Here is a 16,854-nt window from a genome sequence, read left to right on the forward strand (position 1 = left end):
GTTTAATAGCCTACTTATTTAATGACAATTATTTAAAAATATTCACAGCCTTTCCAAAGTTCTAAATCAACAAATATGCCATATTTCTCCCTTTACATATCATGTAGAAGAGCTAAAATACCATAAAACATCTAAAAGTGGTCTTTTCAAGTACTTGCATTTGTAGAATTAAATGTAGCATTAAAGCATTTAATATTTTTGTCACTGAAATAAACTTGAGTCTGTATAACTAAAATATATTACATGACTTGTAATTAATTTTTTATTATACAAATAAATGTGCAATCAAAAGATTTATATTTTATCCCTTAATAGGCTGGACTTAGTAAACAATAGAGCAAGTGATTTAATCATTTGTTCTGCTATATTGCCGTGAGTAGAATTAATCTTTTTTTTTTTTTTAAGATTTTTATTTATTTATTTGACAGAGAGAGAGATTACAAGTAGGCAGAGAGGCAGGCAGAGAGAGAGGAGGAAGCAGGCTCCCTGTTGAGCAGAGAGCTCGATGCGGGGCTCCATCCCAGGACCCTGAGATCATGACCTGAGCCAAAGGCAGAGGCTTTAACCCACTGAGCCACCCAGGCGCCCCAGAATTAATCTTTTTAAAAAAGGTATATTTATTTATTTGAGGGATTGAGGATGGAGGGGCAGAGGGAAAGGGAGAGAGAGTTTTAAGCAGACTCCCCATTGAGCCTGACTGGGACAGGGAGTCGGGGGGTCTTGATCTTATGACTCTGAGATCACAACCTGAGCCAAAACCAAAAGTCAGACGCTCAATCAACTGTGCCACCCAGGTGCCCCCAAAATTAATCTTTCCTTGGTCACTGTAAATCTGAACCCTCCATCCTCCTCCTTAGATGTGGATATTGGCAAAACAAATTCTTTCCAGTGAAGACACATTTTATCTACACCAAACACTTTTTAAATTTTTTTGCCTATAACCATTGTCCTCTATAAGCTTCAGTATAGTGCATTCTGCTGCTGCTGTTTTTCCTGCTAACAACAACAAAAGATCACCTTCTCAGAACAGTCTTGACTCAGAGTAACAGTTTGTTCCATAGCCGCTCTCCCCACCTGTTGCTTCGCTGAAATGTTTGCACAGTCCCCTGGCTTTGACTTGAACCACATTGTCAGGAAAAGATACGTGTTTTTTGAGTATGTCCCCAGACCACAAGTTAACCACATTTTCAGCTTTTTTTTTTTTTTTTTTTAATCACTTGAAAACCCATTTTTGCCTTGGTTGGATCATGCCTTGAAATAGTTCAATGAATTGTGTTTTCTGGTATCTGTAGATGACCCTACATCATGTATCTTAGTCTGTATCGTACATCCAAGTCACCTTGGAATTCATCATTTTGATGTCTTCCAAACTTACATTTTCCCCTTTTCTTTACTTCTATTACCAAAGCAGTACTTGTTTTCCTGTAGAGCATTTTTTCATGCCATTAAAAATGTTTTTGTTTTTTTTTAATCATCTGAGAGTGTTACTACATGTAGAGTAAAGCTGTATTGAGCTGAAGAAGTTGGCCCAACTCGCCAAGTGACTTTCTCCTCCCTCAGAATGAAGAAGCTCAAATTAGCAAAACTCCAGTTCACGGCACCTCATGATCTTTTGGGTCATTCAAGAGTGAAAGAAGCTGTAAATATAAAAATTTGAGAAAGCAAGTTATTATCTATATTGTATATAGGTATAGACCTATACTCTAGCACTTTTTGTTTTCTTATCTCAAAAAGTGTGATAGGCATAGGTTACTTGACTCCCTTTGAAAAGCATTAGAAATCACTGCTTTCAAAAAAAAAGCACATTCTCTAAAAGTAGAAAGAAAGATATTATCTTACAGAAAAGAAAGTTTCTGTTAAGCTACAACTGTGGGCTTTTCTACATGTTTCTGTAGACAGTTCAGGCTTCTTTTGACATCATTTTTAATAAACAGCAATACAATCTCAGATCACTTGAGTAAATGAATGCATTTGCCACATTCATTTGGCACCACAGTCTCTTGATGATTATGGCATTTGATATGTTCTTTTTTGCCCTCTTTGTCAGCCTGGCTCTTCATGTCAATCTATAGTCTTTTATGTGGTTAACTTGACAGATGCAGGAAGTTGCTGCCAAGCTTTGAAATGAATTTTTTCAGCAGTGGCATCTGGGTATCAGATGGTCCTCTTGGCTGGCCTCTTGTCTTGCTGCATGTTGGTTTTAGTGGGGTCTGGTGTAGCATCACCTGTTGCTATGCTCCCTTTTCCTCCCATATGTCCATTTCCTGTGATTCATGGATGAAAGTGAGAATAAAAGCTCTGATTCTGTCTTTATTTCAGAAAAAAAATCTACAGAAATAGGTTAGAAGGTGCAGAGTTCTCTCTCTGACAGAGGGATACTTCCCCTTGGCTGTCATGCCTATCAGCTAATAATCTGGGTACAAAGACCAAATTTTAAGATAGTTAATGAAAGGCAAGAAGGATGATGATGATTAATTAGTGGAAGTGCCAGAACTGCTTTATTTCCTTTGATTCACATTAAATTAAGATGCTCCCATTGCTGTACAACATAATCAGGGGGAAATTGTGTTTTTGTTTTTATTAGATGCGTGTATTGTACAAAGCTAGCTTTCTAAATTTAAAAATGAAATTATTTACTCGGAAACCATTATTTTGTCTGCTTCCTGCAATCCAGAAGCTCACTGTTTATATTTGTATTGTCTTTTTAAAACATTAGGGAAGAGCCATAGGAAATCACTATCATGAAGAAGGCCTTCCTTCTATTATTAAGTCCTAGTGAGCATGGACCCTGGGAAAGTCCAGGGTGTGCTAAAAGGACAAGCCAGACCCTCCAAACCCCTGTCCTCTGCCTTCCCCTGAAGTTTATCAGGTTAGCTAGCCTTCCATTCTTTCTTAGCAATACCGTAACTTTGCAAAACAGCCCAGGCGGCACCATTCACATCACCGGTTAAGACAGCTCCTTTAAAGGGACCAAAATTTGTGTTCTATTCTATGGAGCTACACCTTCCAAATTGTTTATTTGAGAGGACTAGAAGACCGCAGTGTGGCCCTCATGAAGCTTCTTCTTAAGCCATTTTGCTGGCTTTCGCTTCCCACTCTCCAGCTCTTAGTAATAAAAATCTTTGCCGAGTTACTTGCAAAAAGGAGTTTCTAGAGTCCTATTGACAAGGGAATTTGCAGTTAGTCATGCTGGCGAAGCCAGCCCAAGGAAGTCCACTACTGAATTGGTGACAACACAGGAGGAAAAGGTCCTTTTGTGGATATCTGCTATTTTGTCCTCGTTGTCTCCTGTGCTTTTGTAATTTGGCAGGGAAAGGAGAAAGCAGAAAGGACAGGAAGTATGCTGACTTTAGAGTGTTTTTCTTAATCAAACAATTAACGAAACAAAATAGCAGAAAGAAAACACTACCATGACAAATATGCGACAAATGCTCAGAATGTTTCACATTCTAGGCTTTCAGAGCTTCATAGTAACTAGGAAATTCTTGCAATTTGATAAAACTGCCTGTAAAAAAAAAAAAATCAGAATTATTATTCCTCTAGAAGGATTGGCAATTTCTGCTCATATTCATAATAACAAATGTAACGGCTATATTTATTTTAAATTATACTTATTAAATCTGATTCTGAAAGGTGTTTTAATGAAGCATATTCCCCTCTAAAAAAGCCAGTCTGTAACTTATTGATTGCTTATTGTGTGCCAATTATTGTGTCAAAAACTGTTGGAAATACTGAGAAATTATATGATACGTTACCTGACCTTAAGAAATACATCTTTTTATTGAGGAGTCTTGAGACAAATGAGTACAAATAAAAATTTATTTTTCACTTGCCAGAATAGTCCCTAACATTTACGGAGTGCTTGGTATATATCAGACATTGTTCTGAGTAATTTTCAAAATCAAATTATTTAATTCTCACAACAACCCAGTGAAGTGACACCTGTTATCACCATCATCCTTTTTCAGATAGGGAAACAGAGGCACAAGAGGTCACATGATTTGCTCAAGGTCATTGGTTGAGCTAGCATTTGATCCCAGGCCACCTATCTCCAGACCCAGGCCATCTATCTCCAGAACTTAAGCCCTTAACCACTGTGTTATATACTGCCTCTCATGAAGTCAGTCCTTAAGAGTTGGAATGTAAAATAGGCCAAGCCATTTGCTATCCTGGAGGCTTTCCACTGACGATTTCCTATGGGGGGGTGGGATGGTGAAGGGAGAGGCATGCACTGTTTGCCCTTCAGCTTCTTTCCTGGGAGCCCTCGGCCACTCACCATGTCTCCCTTCCTTGCATCTCCACTCCACATGCCCTCTGCACCTGTTTTTTCTCAATTATGTTTCTTGCCTGGTCCTAGAAAGCACTGAAGTCAGTGATAGTGGAGTAGGATCACAGAGAGACAGAAAACACAAAAACTTTCATTTTAGGGAGAGGCCAAATTTTTCTAGTGTTGAAACTGAAACAAATGAGAATGAGATAGAGAGAAAGAGCTGTATCAGGATAAAAACAGGTGTGTATAAGGATTCCATGGTATATGGTGTATAGATTCCATGGTATTATTTTTCCCAGTAAGAGACTGAGACACCCACCCATTGACACAAAAGAGGGCAATTGGAAACACCGTGTTTGAGAAGAGTTTCTCTTTAGGAGGTCTGATATGAAGGGCTTCTTGAGTATTGTCAAAAAGTGGTTTCTGTTCACACTCAGACCATCTGAGTACTGTCGTGGATATGGTCCTTACTTTGTTTTCTCTTTGCTTTCTCCCTGATGCCTGGTACATGGTGTTCGGTAATTTTTTGTATGAATAAAGGATGAATGAGTAGATATATGAATTGTAAGTTAACTTGCCCATTTAAGGAAACCAAGAAAAGTGACTGTATTTAATAATGACTTTAATTATCCAACAGAAATAGAATGGAAACTAATGTAATATTAACCCAGATGTACATTAAACCTATTAAAGTAGGTTGAGGTTACTATAATCATAATTGTAATAGGAACATCTGCAACTTTTCCTTAAGTGGATTATATATTTTCAGACTGTTACTTTTTTATCTTTAATTTATTTTGCATTTTAGAATCAGTTGTCTAAGACTCAAGATAGTATCTCTTTTCTATTCTTACTGTTCCATGGTGGTGGTGTCATTTGTCTCTATACTAAATTCAGTTCCTATGAGAATCCTCTTTTCTTTCTTTTAACAGAAAGGTTGTGGGTACCATCTGGATCTATTGATGGTGGCTGTCATGCTTGGGGTGTGCTCCATCATGGGCCTGCCGTGGTTTGTGGCTGCCACTGTCCTGTCCATCACTCATGTCAACAGCTTAAAACTGGAATCAGAATGTTCAGCTCCAGGAGAACAGCCCAAGTTTCTTGGCATTCGGGAGCAAAGGGTTACTGGGCTTATGATTTTTATTCTTATGGGTTCATCAGTCTTTATGACCAGTATTCTGAAGGTAATGAAATCTGCCTTTATGAAGTTAAGAGAAGGCAGAATATATTTATTATTGTTTAAGAAATTTCATTTGAATCAAAGCCATCAATTTGCAAATACTGTATGGCATGTGACAAAAGTGATGAATTTCTTTACCATGTTTATATAACTTCTTAACAGGGGAAGTTATGTGCTGTGTTTTGGAAACCTTAAATACTGAAGAAATTTGGCTTGGCAAAGTAAAATTTGATGTGTAAATTATTACTTTAATTTTGAAATAGTTACTAAGTTATGGGGAGAAGTCACTCATTATTTCTAACTCATTTGTGATCTGAATTCACTGCAGGCCCATATGAAATAAAGTCTCCATTTTCATGTCAGATGTATTTGCAATTAACATTACCTAGTATAAGACAGAGGTGCAGAGATGAGCCACATAATAGTCATGGCCACATATGCAGTTTTGTATATTAAATGTTTCATGAAACTACTGCATGGATATCACCATTGTATATCCTTATTTTCTTTACATTTAAAATAATTGAGTCCATTTTGAAGAGGATTAAAGAGTAATTATTTGTCATAGAATTTTGGCAGGTATTACCAAGGTATGTCAACTGTATTCTAAATTATAACTCATTTTAGTTGTCTATAATTTGAAAGTCCTAATGGAATGATTTAATCAGTTATATAAGTTAATTTAAATTTGATCATTTATGTAAGTACATTTTCAAGAATTTATTTCTATGTTATATAAGTACAGAGCTTCTATTATGCCAAACTATCCCAATAAAAAGAGAAAAACTGAACAGTCCACATGTTTGCAAATATCTTGTATAATATCAGAACATCTAGATGTTAGCTCCATTCTTCATCTTTAATCCAAATATCTTACCATTGTGAAACAAAATTCAAATTTCCCTAAAGTAGTATAATAGTAATAGTTAATATTTATTCTTTATTATGTATTTTATATGCCCTTTTATAGCTTTGACCTATTGAATACTCATAACAACCGTATTATTACCATCCTTTTTTAGATACACATAAGAAAACTAAGGCACAAAAAGCTTAAGTAACTTACCTAAGGGTATGCAGCTGAAAAGTGCTAGAGCTAGGATTTGAACCTGGGACTTCTGGCTCTGCCTTATATTGCCTCTAAAACATTTATTTTTCTGTGTTTTTCTTTGGTAAGTGAAAAATAACATCACCAGTTATTTGAAAATAACTTGTATCTTTTCTCCAATTGTTCTTTTACAGTTTATTCCCATGCCAGTGCTATATGGAGTGTTTCTTTATATGGGTGCTTCATCTCTAAAGGGAATTCAGGTAAATTGCTTGCAGTAAACCACGCACATCTGTGATGACCTATCTTAAGTCTATTGATGCTAAATCATGTGATAGCTAAGAAAATGACATCATCTGAGGAGCAGCTTTCACACCACAATTAAATTTCTTCACAATGGTTCATAATTTTAAGGTACTTTTGATTACCATAAGTTATATTAAACTGTATAAGGTTTAGACTGTACAGCCCTCTTGGAAAACTAATAATAGTACATTTCAAAAATACCCACATGCTTTTAATCTTTGATACTGTAATCGTGTGTATGGGACAGAAAAGAAGAACTGTATGCACAAAGATGTTCATTGTAACACATACTATCAAAATATTGGAAATAACCCAATTATCCATCAGCAGTAAAATAATTAAGTGGTCTATGTTACAGTCACTTAAGATTGGTAATTATGATGGCCATAAAAGGAACATGATAAAAATGCTTATGGCTTAATGCAGAGCAAAAAAAATAGGAAAACATGCTGTACCTACCATATAGGTTTATAAATCTGTGAGTGTGAATGAATCAAAAAGGAAGGTAGAGAAATAAAAGCAGTTTATTAAAGTAGTGAGATCCTGGGTGATTTTCTTCCTTTTATTTTTGTTGTTCTATTACTAGTATGATTATATTTACAGAATTCTTTTTTAAAATTAAATTAAAAATAAAGATATAAGGTAAGGCAATTTCAAGATAAAAAGAGACGCTTATTACTTGTTTAGATAAGTATTAGTTAAATACAGTTGTATTAATTTTCTATTAGCAAATTATATGACAATTTATAACAAACTACAATTAACTTAGTGACTTTTAAACAATGAACATTTATTATTTCACAGTTCGTGTGGGTTATGAATTTGGGAACAGATTAGTTGGGTGGTTCTGGCTCAAGATGTCTCATGTAGTTGCTGTCAGGATATGGAGCTACAGGCATCCGAAAGCTTGACTAGGACTGGAGGACCTATGTCCAAGATGGCTTATCACACAGCCCTGGGAAAAGGCATTGGTTCCTCTGTGGCTGTTGGTAGGAGGCCTCAGTTTTTTGCTAAATAGGCTCTCCATAGGACGCTTAAGTGCTCTCATGACCAGGAAGCTGACTTCCATCAGAGTGAGCAATATGAGAAGAATGAAGGTGAAGTCACTGTGCCCTTTGACTTAGTCTCCAAAGTTACATATGGTCACTTCCATTTGTTTGTTTGTTTGTTTGTTAGAAGTGAGTCTTTATGTCCAGGTGCACACATAGAGGGAAGTTAGACTCCATCTCTTGAAGAGAATATTACTGAAGAATTTGTGTACACATTTTAAAATGACCGCAATTGTATTCTAGTTCTTTGTGGAGGAAGTTGGCAAATTATTCATGCTCATGATACTACAGTGGTTTGAATAGTGTTTCCCCAGTCACGTCCACCTGCAATCTCAGGATGTGACATTATTTGGAAAAAGGGCTTTTGAGGATGGATTAGTTATGAGTCTCAATATGAGCTCATCATCCAACATTTGAGGTGAACCCTAAATCCAATGACAAGGATCTTTATAAGAAGAGAAGAGTGAGGGAAGAAAGCCACATGAAGAAAGGGAGATTTCTACTTAAATTTGCCTTGGAAAAATCTTGTCTTATGACTTAACATCATTGATCTAAAACACTTAAGTTTTCTTCAAAGGAGACTAATTTTGAGGGTTATTTATTGTAAAGTATAGTTTATTTTTGTTGACCAAAAGGAAAACATAAGCTGATGCTTTTTCTAAGACACAGCTAGTCTCATTGCTGTTCAAAGATGTGAAAGAAAAGTCACCCGACTACTATGAATTTGTCAAATTAACACATGTGAAGTGGAGCACAGGGCTCTGGATGGCAAGCTTAGTACAAAGATAGACTAGAAGAGACATTGAAATAGGTAATTTATTACTCACTGGTCCTGGAGGAAGGACCTGGTGCACCTTAAGGGTCTGTAATGGGAAAAAATCAAGAGAAAGAATCAAGACCTGTGGCACATGACTTTACTAAGATTTGGGGGTGGAGTGCTTTGGGGTTATTGGTCTAAGTCTGATTGATCAATTCAAATAAAAAGCAGGGTTTTGGTAAGCCCCGGGGGAGGGGGGGTCTTACCTAAGGAGCACGTAAATGAAAGGCTCTGGGAGTTAGGGGAGACTGTTGACTGCAAGGACATTTGAGGGAGTCCTCTCAGGAGCTTACATTTACTTGTGACTCTGCTGCCAGTTACCTAGGGCATGTGCCTGCATGAGGAGATAGTGTTGATCCAGGTGACTGCAGGGCTGCTTAGCCAAACAAGATGGATTCCGAGGCAACAAAACCATGGGGTCGCTTAGCTAAAGTCTTTACACTGAGGAACAGGCAGCACAGAAACTCTCTTCCTGAATGAACAACCAACGAGTTTCTGACTTTGGGAGAAGAAAAAGCACTTCAGCCTTAGGGAAGATTAGATGTCAGAACTGAGGCAAAATTTCAGTATGAAGTCATTGAAAGATCAGTGGACACCCGAAATAGGTACTTTGACTGTTCTTCCTGACACTCGGGTAAAATTTACTTGGGAGAGGGAAATGGTTGAGAAGTGTGTTATGCATTTAAATTTTACTCTAATTAAATTTAATTTGCTCATTTATAATTTCATGTACGAAAAGTATATTTTGAAAGACTTGGTTTGGTAAGGCAGATAGAGAAGAGTACTGAAGAGGTTTTGTTTATTTGTTTTACTGTTTTTTGCCTTTGGCAAAAGTTCCACGAGTACTAATTTCATCTGTAAGTGAAAAGTATTTATTATTAGGCCCCAGGCTCACATAAATACAGCAGCAGAAGTTTAAGAAACAAAGTAAAATCATTTTGATAGGTTTCAACAGATTTCTCCCCCTAATTCCACTCACATGATTTTATACCCATGAGGTTTAGAACTAAACAAGAATGTCAAGTTTTGGAATTATTTGGGGTGTGAATCTCTCAAATGAAAATTGAGGAAAACATTATTAAAGGCCTATGAGAAAAGTATAATGCATTTAAATAGCACAAATGAAACAGTAAGCAGGGTCTCACACTGAGAAACAAGGTTAGTGAAAATTTAAGTGAGCCCCAAACTCAGGAAGTCGAAATTCCTAATTGGGATTTTGTGGCTAACTGTGTGGGGGAATGGAGTATTGTTGATATTAAGACAAGGTAAAAGCCAAGTGCAAAACTTGGGATACATATACCATGATCATCATTACTTGAGTAGTAATATGCATGTACTGAATCCCAACAGTTCAAGGAGCATGTTAATTAGTTACCTTCTATGTTGAAGGAACTTATATGCTACCTGATTGTTTGGCAATATTATGAAACATAGTATCTAGGTTTCTCACTGTGCAACATGGCAGAAAAAACAGATCACAGTGTTCTTATGAATGCCGTTTCTGTACTCAGATATATAACCACATCTATATTCATTCCAACACTTCAGGAATCCAAAGTAAAGCAAATGTGCCATTTAAACAATAACAATTGAAGCACCCACACACTGAAGTACACTTATGCAATAGCAGCTTCACAAATGGAGAAATGGTGGCTGGGAAAAATGAGTTCTATAGAAACTGAAACATGCAGCTGCAAGCCAGAGGATTTTACTTTATTTCTTCCCTATTCCCACCTCCACCAGTCACCGAATTTGGTTTGTTTAATGACATGTAACTTAAAGAGAAACTTAGGAGATAAAAATAAGACCTAAAGAAATATTTGGAGGCAATATGGAGAAGGATGAACCAAGAAAAAGAAATTTAGCACTTGGTACTTGCATAGAAGTACATTTCAATAAATGATTTTGGAAGGCATTAATGAATATAAACATAAATTCATTAAGTACATGAATAGTGGATGAACTAAGCTACATATGATTCTGGTTTAGATGACTGAGGGAAGAAATATCAGCCAGGCTGTGCCATAAGTCAAGGAATACAGAAGAAAAGAGGGATTTATGTTAAAGTTGAGGTTCCTATTATATTGTTAAATATATTAACAATATATTACGTATTATGTTACATCCTTTTTGTTATTTATTTTAATATTTTAATACTTAAATTTTAAATATTTGTATATATTTTAAATTTCTGTTTCATTTATTATTAATTATATATTAACACCCTTTTTGCATATATATTTAAATATATATGTTTTGCTTTAAAAAAAAAAGTTTTCAACCCTAACATTTAACTCCATAGATACTTGTCCCTTGGTTTATTAGAGTAATTCTGGAATATTTGATGAGAATTGCTTACAGGTTTTTTTCATAATTTAGACAAGAAGTAAAATCAAATATCATTCTTTTGAAGATGCATAATAGATATTACTGTAGGAATGGCATGAAATAGAACTGACAGTGCTTGAAACCATCATTTATAAATAATCACTTCTTGTTGGAAACATTGGAAACTATAAAAATCAGCCTGAGAAAAATTAAACAAAATGGTCCACATAAAATAAAACTAACATGTAGCAGCACAATTTGTTAGTGAGTAAAATGTGACTGAAGGTTTAAGGTTCTTGTGAAAATTTAATCTATAAAGTTTGAATCGAGAAAGTTTGCTTTGGTAGACAAAACTCAAAATCGAAAGTATAACAATAATATCTTTATAGTCCAAAAATAATTGTACTGTCTTCATGGTAAAATTTAAAACAGAAGTAACTGTTCCAGATGAAAATAATTTAAATAAAATACAATTGAAAAATTGTAAATGGCTCGACAGTGCACTAGAAGAAACTGAACTAGAAATCAGTTAACAAAGTTTGCTCTGGAAAATACTTAATTAACAGTAATTCATCTAGGTTAAATCTTTGTGGCTAAGGCTGTTTGTAGAGACAGCCTCAAAACCCCGTTGGGGGTCAGTGTGGTGAGGCCAAAACAGCAGAGTCAACACATCCCACTTAACAGCAGGATGTGGGTGGAGAGCTCTGGCAAGAGAGAGAGAGAGAGAGAGAGCGCGCGAGCGCATGTTGAAGTAGAGACCCAAGTCTGGGAGTCTCTAACAAGCATGTAAAAGTTAAAGCCATGGGAATGGATGAGCTCTTTCAGGAAAGAAGAGGACAGAGATTGGACCCTAGTGCTTAGTGGGCAAATAAAAGGTAGAGCTTTGTGATGTGATAATGAAAAAGAGGATGATGATTACATTTTGTCTTTCAAGGTTACACTCTCCCAGGTAGCAATGTTTAGCACTGGCTTTAATATTTTTAAACTCTTCTAAGTTATAGCCTGTCTCCATATTCAATAAATATAGGAAATTATGAAACTGAAATTGTGCATTTCAGAGTGTATGCATAACAATCCTATTGTCCTGATGCCCAGATGTCAGCTTAAGTGTGGTCTCGATATATGATATTTTGGACCATATTAAACATCTACTTGTCTTATATTGCCTGTAAAAAGCAATTTAGTCTGTTTATCTTTTAGTTCTTTGATAGAATAAAGCTCTTTTGGATGCCTGCAAAACACCAGCCAGATTTCATATATCTAAGGCATGTACCACTTCGAAAAGTCCATCTCTTCACAGTGATTCAGATGAGCTGCCTTGGCCTTTTGTGGATAATAAAAGTTTCAAGAGCTGCTATTGTCTTTCCCATGATGGTATGAAACTTCTAAGTCAACTTTTTTTCTCCTCCTGACTTTCTGTTCTCTTTGGAAACACATATAACTGAAATTGGAACAGTAGAGTAATTTTGAACAATTATGGGAAACCATGATGTAAACTTTAGCTGCTAAAGCTAGTGACTAAGATAGGATTTGAGATTATATATGAATTTCAGTGATGCATATTAGTTTTGTCTCTATCATTCTAAATATTCGTGGTGGTTTGAATTAACTGAAGTTGTGTAGAAGAATGTAAATTTTCAAAATGTAACATTAAAGATATACTAGCAAATCCGAAAAACTAGGGGGATTTTCTAAAATTAAATTTTATTAAATATTTCAGATAAATTTCAAATACTTCCAGAAGTATAGCAAATTTGAATGACTATAAATTAAAATACTATCAGCATAGATACAAATAGTTTAATGTTCATCTAAAATAATGCAAACTATTAGCTACATCTATTGAAGAAACAGTCAAATATATTTTGTAGGTTTTTCTTTTTTTCTGAGACAGTTTCTTTAAATGACTCCTTTACTGCATAAAATGAGAGCTATCATTCTAGGGATGTGGTAAGAAAAGGAAATGAAGGATGCAAAGATACAATGTTTATTATACACACATGTCTTCAAGTGTCACTTTGATCTCAGTCTTAATTGAAATTGACTTGTTCCCCCCCCACCAAAAAAAGCAACAAAGCTACCTCTCAGCTCTCCCATTTTTATTTTTTCCCTGTTATAAATTATTTTATTTTTTTGCCTTAGGTGTTAGCTCTGGTATTTGTAAGAAAACTGATGGACTTTTTGTTTACGAAACGGGAACTCAGCTGGTTGGATGATTTAATGCCTGAGAGTAAGAAAAAGAAACTAGAAGATGCTGAAAAAGAAGTAAGTCAGAGCAAAATCAGTATCTTACAAAGAGAAGCAAATGGAACACTCGCATAGTAACCACTCCTTGCAAAACCAAATCATTGTGTTTATCTTTAGATAGTTAGTGGTTACTAACAACCACAGATGGACTATTAATGTTTGGAAGATTAATGCTTAAAATCATAAAGTTGAAACTTGAACACAGAGAGAACACAGGTCTTATATGAGAAAACCAAACCCTTGTGAAATATGCAAACACTTTGTACTTCATTATCCAAATTATGAGGTTTACTTTTCTGTTCCCTCTCTTGTGGATAGCAGAACCTTATTGATGCTTACCTATTTCCAAGTTATGGTCCCGCAATGGTTGCTTTTTGATTGAATATGTGAGAAGGAAGGAAAGAGACAGTATTCTTGTTGGTATTTTTTAGGGAACAAAGTTTTAATGGCAAGATTCTAATTCTAATCAAAAGATTAAATTAGGGCACCTGGTTGGCTCAGTGGGTTAAGCCTCTGCCTTTGGCTCAGGTCATGATCTCAGGGTCCCTCTCTCTGCCTGCCTCTCTGCCTACTTGTGATTTCTCTCTCTGTGTGTCAAATAAATAAATAAAATCTTTAAAAAAAGATAAAATTAGTTATTTTTGAAATAACTATTTTTGGAATAGATGAAATGGTTATGATCTGATCTGCTTTAAGATTGAGTAAATGTGGGGTGCCTGGGTGGCTCAGTGGGTTAAAGCCTCTGCTTTCGTCTCAGGTCATGATCCCAGGGTCCTGGGATCGAGCCCCGCATCGGGCTCTCTGCTCAGCTGGGAGCCTGCTTCCTCCTCTCTCTGCCTGCCTCTCTGCCTACTTGTGATCTCTGTCTGTCAAATAAATAAATAAAATCTTTAAAAAAAAAAAAGATTGAGTAAATGTAGTTTGAGAAAACTTGGGGATTTAATTACTTCCGTGAATTCCTGATCTATCCTATTCTGTTTCATGCATTAAGATGATTTGTTTTAACTTTTATGGCATATTTAAAGATCATGTGTAAGTCTAGGTCTCCTTTAAAGGCTATTAACCATAATATTTTTAAGAAGTGCTTAAAAGTTTCTATAAAAACTATGAATAGTCTAACTGGAAGAAAAAAAAAAAAAAGACCTGTATACTGTTTACTGAAACAATTGAGTCCATAGGTTGTAAAATACAAGAACAACATTTCCATGTGAATAGAAATGAAGATGAAAGAAAATATTTGGTGAGAATTCTTTCTACTTTTCCTTCATCTACAAGGTGGTCTGTATATATGCTGTTTCCTGTCTACAGCACAGTTTTTCAAACTGTGGATATATTCCTCTCTCCTTTGGGGAATTTGTTTGCAAACACTTCAATGGTTCTAGCTTTTACTCAGTCATTAGGTGAAGTCAGGTTAGGCCACAAAGTCTAATGAAATTTCTCCTCAGATGTTTTTACAAATATGGCTATCTAATATGTGACTGGCTGGCATTCTTTTACTTTTCCATGGTGACCCATCACTGACAAAGGATTCCCACGTTAGAGATGATCATGATAATGTATTTTATATATACATGTATACATCATGATGATGTATTGATCATAATGCTGTATCTTAATTTTGCACAATTATTTCAATTTTCCAAAATAATGAAGAAATAATTAGAAACATATTTTTAGTGATATTATTACATTAAAAATATGATATCATAAAAATATCATTATTACTTTATTTTTCTGTTTGACATGCTTAAGTATGAGATATTTTAAAAATATTTTAAAATAAAATTTAAAAAATATTTTATATTAATATAAATATAAATATTTATATTTAAAATATTTTTAGTAAATATTTTTAAAATTTTTAAAAATAATATTTTAAAAAATACTTTAACTAAGGTATTTCTTTTTAGGGCTTTAGTAAAGGTTTTATCTCCTCCTCTGATACCATTCAAGAAGAATAGGACAGAATTTGGCATAAATTAAATGTAAATAAGATGGACAGTGGAATAAAAATTCTGCAGGTTTAAGTTATCCATACTTGATGTAATTAAAATTATTCAGGTTAAGATAATCCTCAGGAAAGTTGAAATTCCAAAGAAGACAATTTTGAATATAAAACTCATTGACCATGTCCCTTCAGTCTTTCTGATAATGAGAATACTGTAAGTGTACTAAGGCAGTAACTTATAAATATAATCTTGCTTTATTTTCATGCTTTCATTCCCTGTTTAAATGTCTCTACTACTTCCCTAGAATAAGTTAGCAAGAGCCCCAGCTGTATAATCATCCCTTTCACAGCATTCTCCTTAGGTCATATCCATACCATGGAACATTCTTTCCCTTCCAGAATTTTGTAAAATGAAAAATGGTGTGTATATATAACATACTATGTTTAAGATTCTTCCCTTTTAAGGAAAATTTTAGATTCTCCCTTTATATGTCTATGAAATATGGGAGAACAAATTTGATAGTAATCATAAATTTATTCACATCTCTCATTTCCATTGCCCGGAAGCACTCCTGAAGCTGCGTATGTATGGTACATGTGTGTGTCCCAGTTGTTCCATTTTGAAATTTATTAATCTCAGATAGGCAGAGACCCTATTCAATAAGCTTCTAACTTTTTTACGTCATAGATCCACTGCTCCAATGGGTGTTTACTGTTTTTTGATTATGAAGATATATATTTTAGAAGTAATCAAATACTACTAAATTTCCTAGAATTCATGTTTTCCTAAAGGATGCAAGCATAGATTAAAAATTTATTCAGGCAAATTTACCACCGTGTTCTTCAAAGTTGAGTCTAAGAAAAAGTGGGGGGAAATCCCTTGCAATACCTCAATCAGGCAGCTTTAAAATCTGTGATAGATTAACGTGATGACGCTTGTGTGTGAATCCCAGCACGTGGAAAGAAACAAGATAATCAATAATAAAATGTGGACACAATTCATTATCGAACATTTAAATATAGTTCTGACCAGTGCAAAGAAAGATAATTCTCCATCTGACAACTGGAGAAAGAAAAAGTTTAAAGATGTTCACTTTCTAACTTGGAATTGTTACTAAAAGCGCATGATCAGTATAGCGAATGGGATGATTTAAGAAAGATTGCACTAGATCTTAAATCCTTGTTGGTTTTTTATTTGGTCACCCAGATCTCAGTATTGCATTATCTTGAGGCTCTGGACTCCACTGATGGATGTGATCTTGTGACTGTAGCATCTTATATGAAGGCCCAGTCTTCTATGAAATTGTGCATTCAGGTGGTAAATGGACAAGTTCTCCAGAAATGCTGCATTTCTGCAATTGCTCAGATTAATTGAGTAACTTTGATTGTGATCTGGAAAGACGGTAAATAGCAGAAAATGTTCAGCTCCCTGAGACTCGAATTTAAAGTAGGCTCACCTCTTGTCCTTTTGATGATAGTTACAAGCTTGTACCTTTATCCTCCAGGGTTTTCTTATCAGTAGCCCACTTCTGGTCTTATGGCATTGAGAAAACATTAGTTTGACCTTAAAATTCAATAATGAGTTAAGCAGAATAAATAGCTACACAGGCCAGTCCAAGGTCGCAGAGCTTCTGTTCCAAATTTTCATGTACTTCATGCAT

At 35.1% G+C, this 16,854-nt stretch overlaps 1 protein-coding gene across 8 annotated transcripts in view; it reads left to right on the forward strand.

Annotated features, from left to right (window-relative positions):
* The window catches only part of SLC4A10 (solute carrier family 4 member 10), a 297,324-nt gene that overhangs the window by 264,298 nt on the left and 16,172 nt on the right, over nucleotides 1–16,854 (forward strand). For all 8 annotated transcript variants that reach the window (XM_047722426.1, XM_047722427.1, XM_047722424.1 and 5 more), the window contains 4 exons: nucleotides 5,203–5,454; nucleotides 6,693–6,761; nucleotides 12,199–12,372; nucleotides 13,141–13,263. In XM_047722426.1, coding sequence (XP_047578382.1) covers nucleotides 5,203–5,454; nucleotides 6,693–6,761; nucleotides 12,199–12,372; nucleotides 13,141–13,263 — 618 coding nt within the window. The remainder of the gene's footprint in view (nucleotides 1–5,202; nucleotides 5,455–6,692; nucleotides 6,762–12,198; nucleotides 12,373–13,140; nucleotides 13,264–16,854) is intronic.

The sequence above is a fragment of the Lutra lutra genome, chromosome 3 (genome assembly GCF_902655055.1).
Source record: "Lutra lutra chromosome 3, mLutLut1.2, whole genome shotgun sequence".
Classification (NCBI taxonomy): Eukaryota; Metazoa; Chordata; class Mammalia; order Carnivora; family Mustelidae; genus Lutra; species Lutra lutra.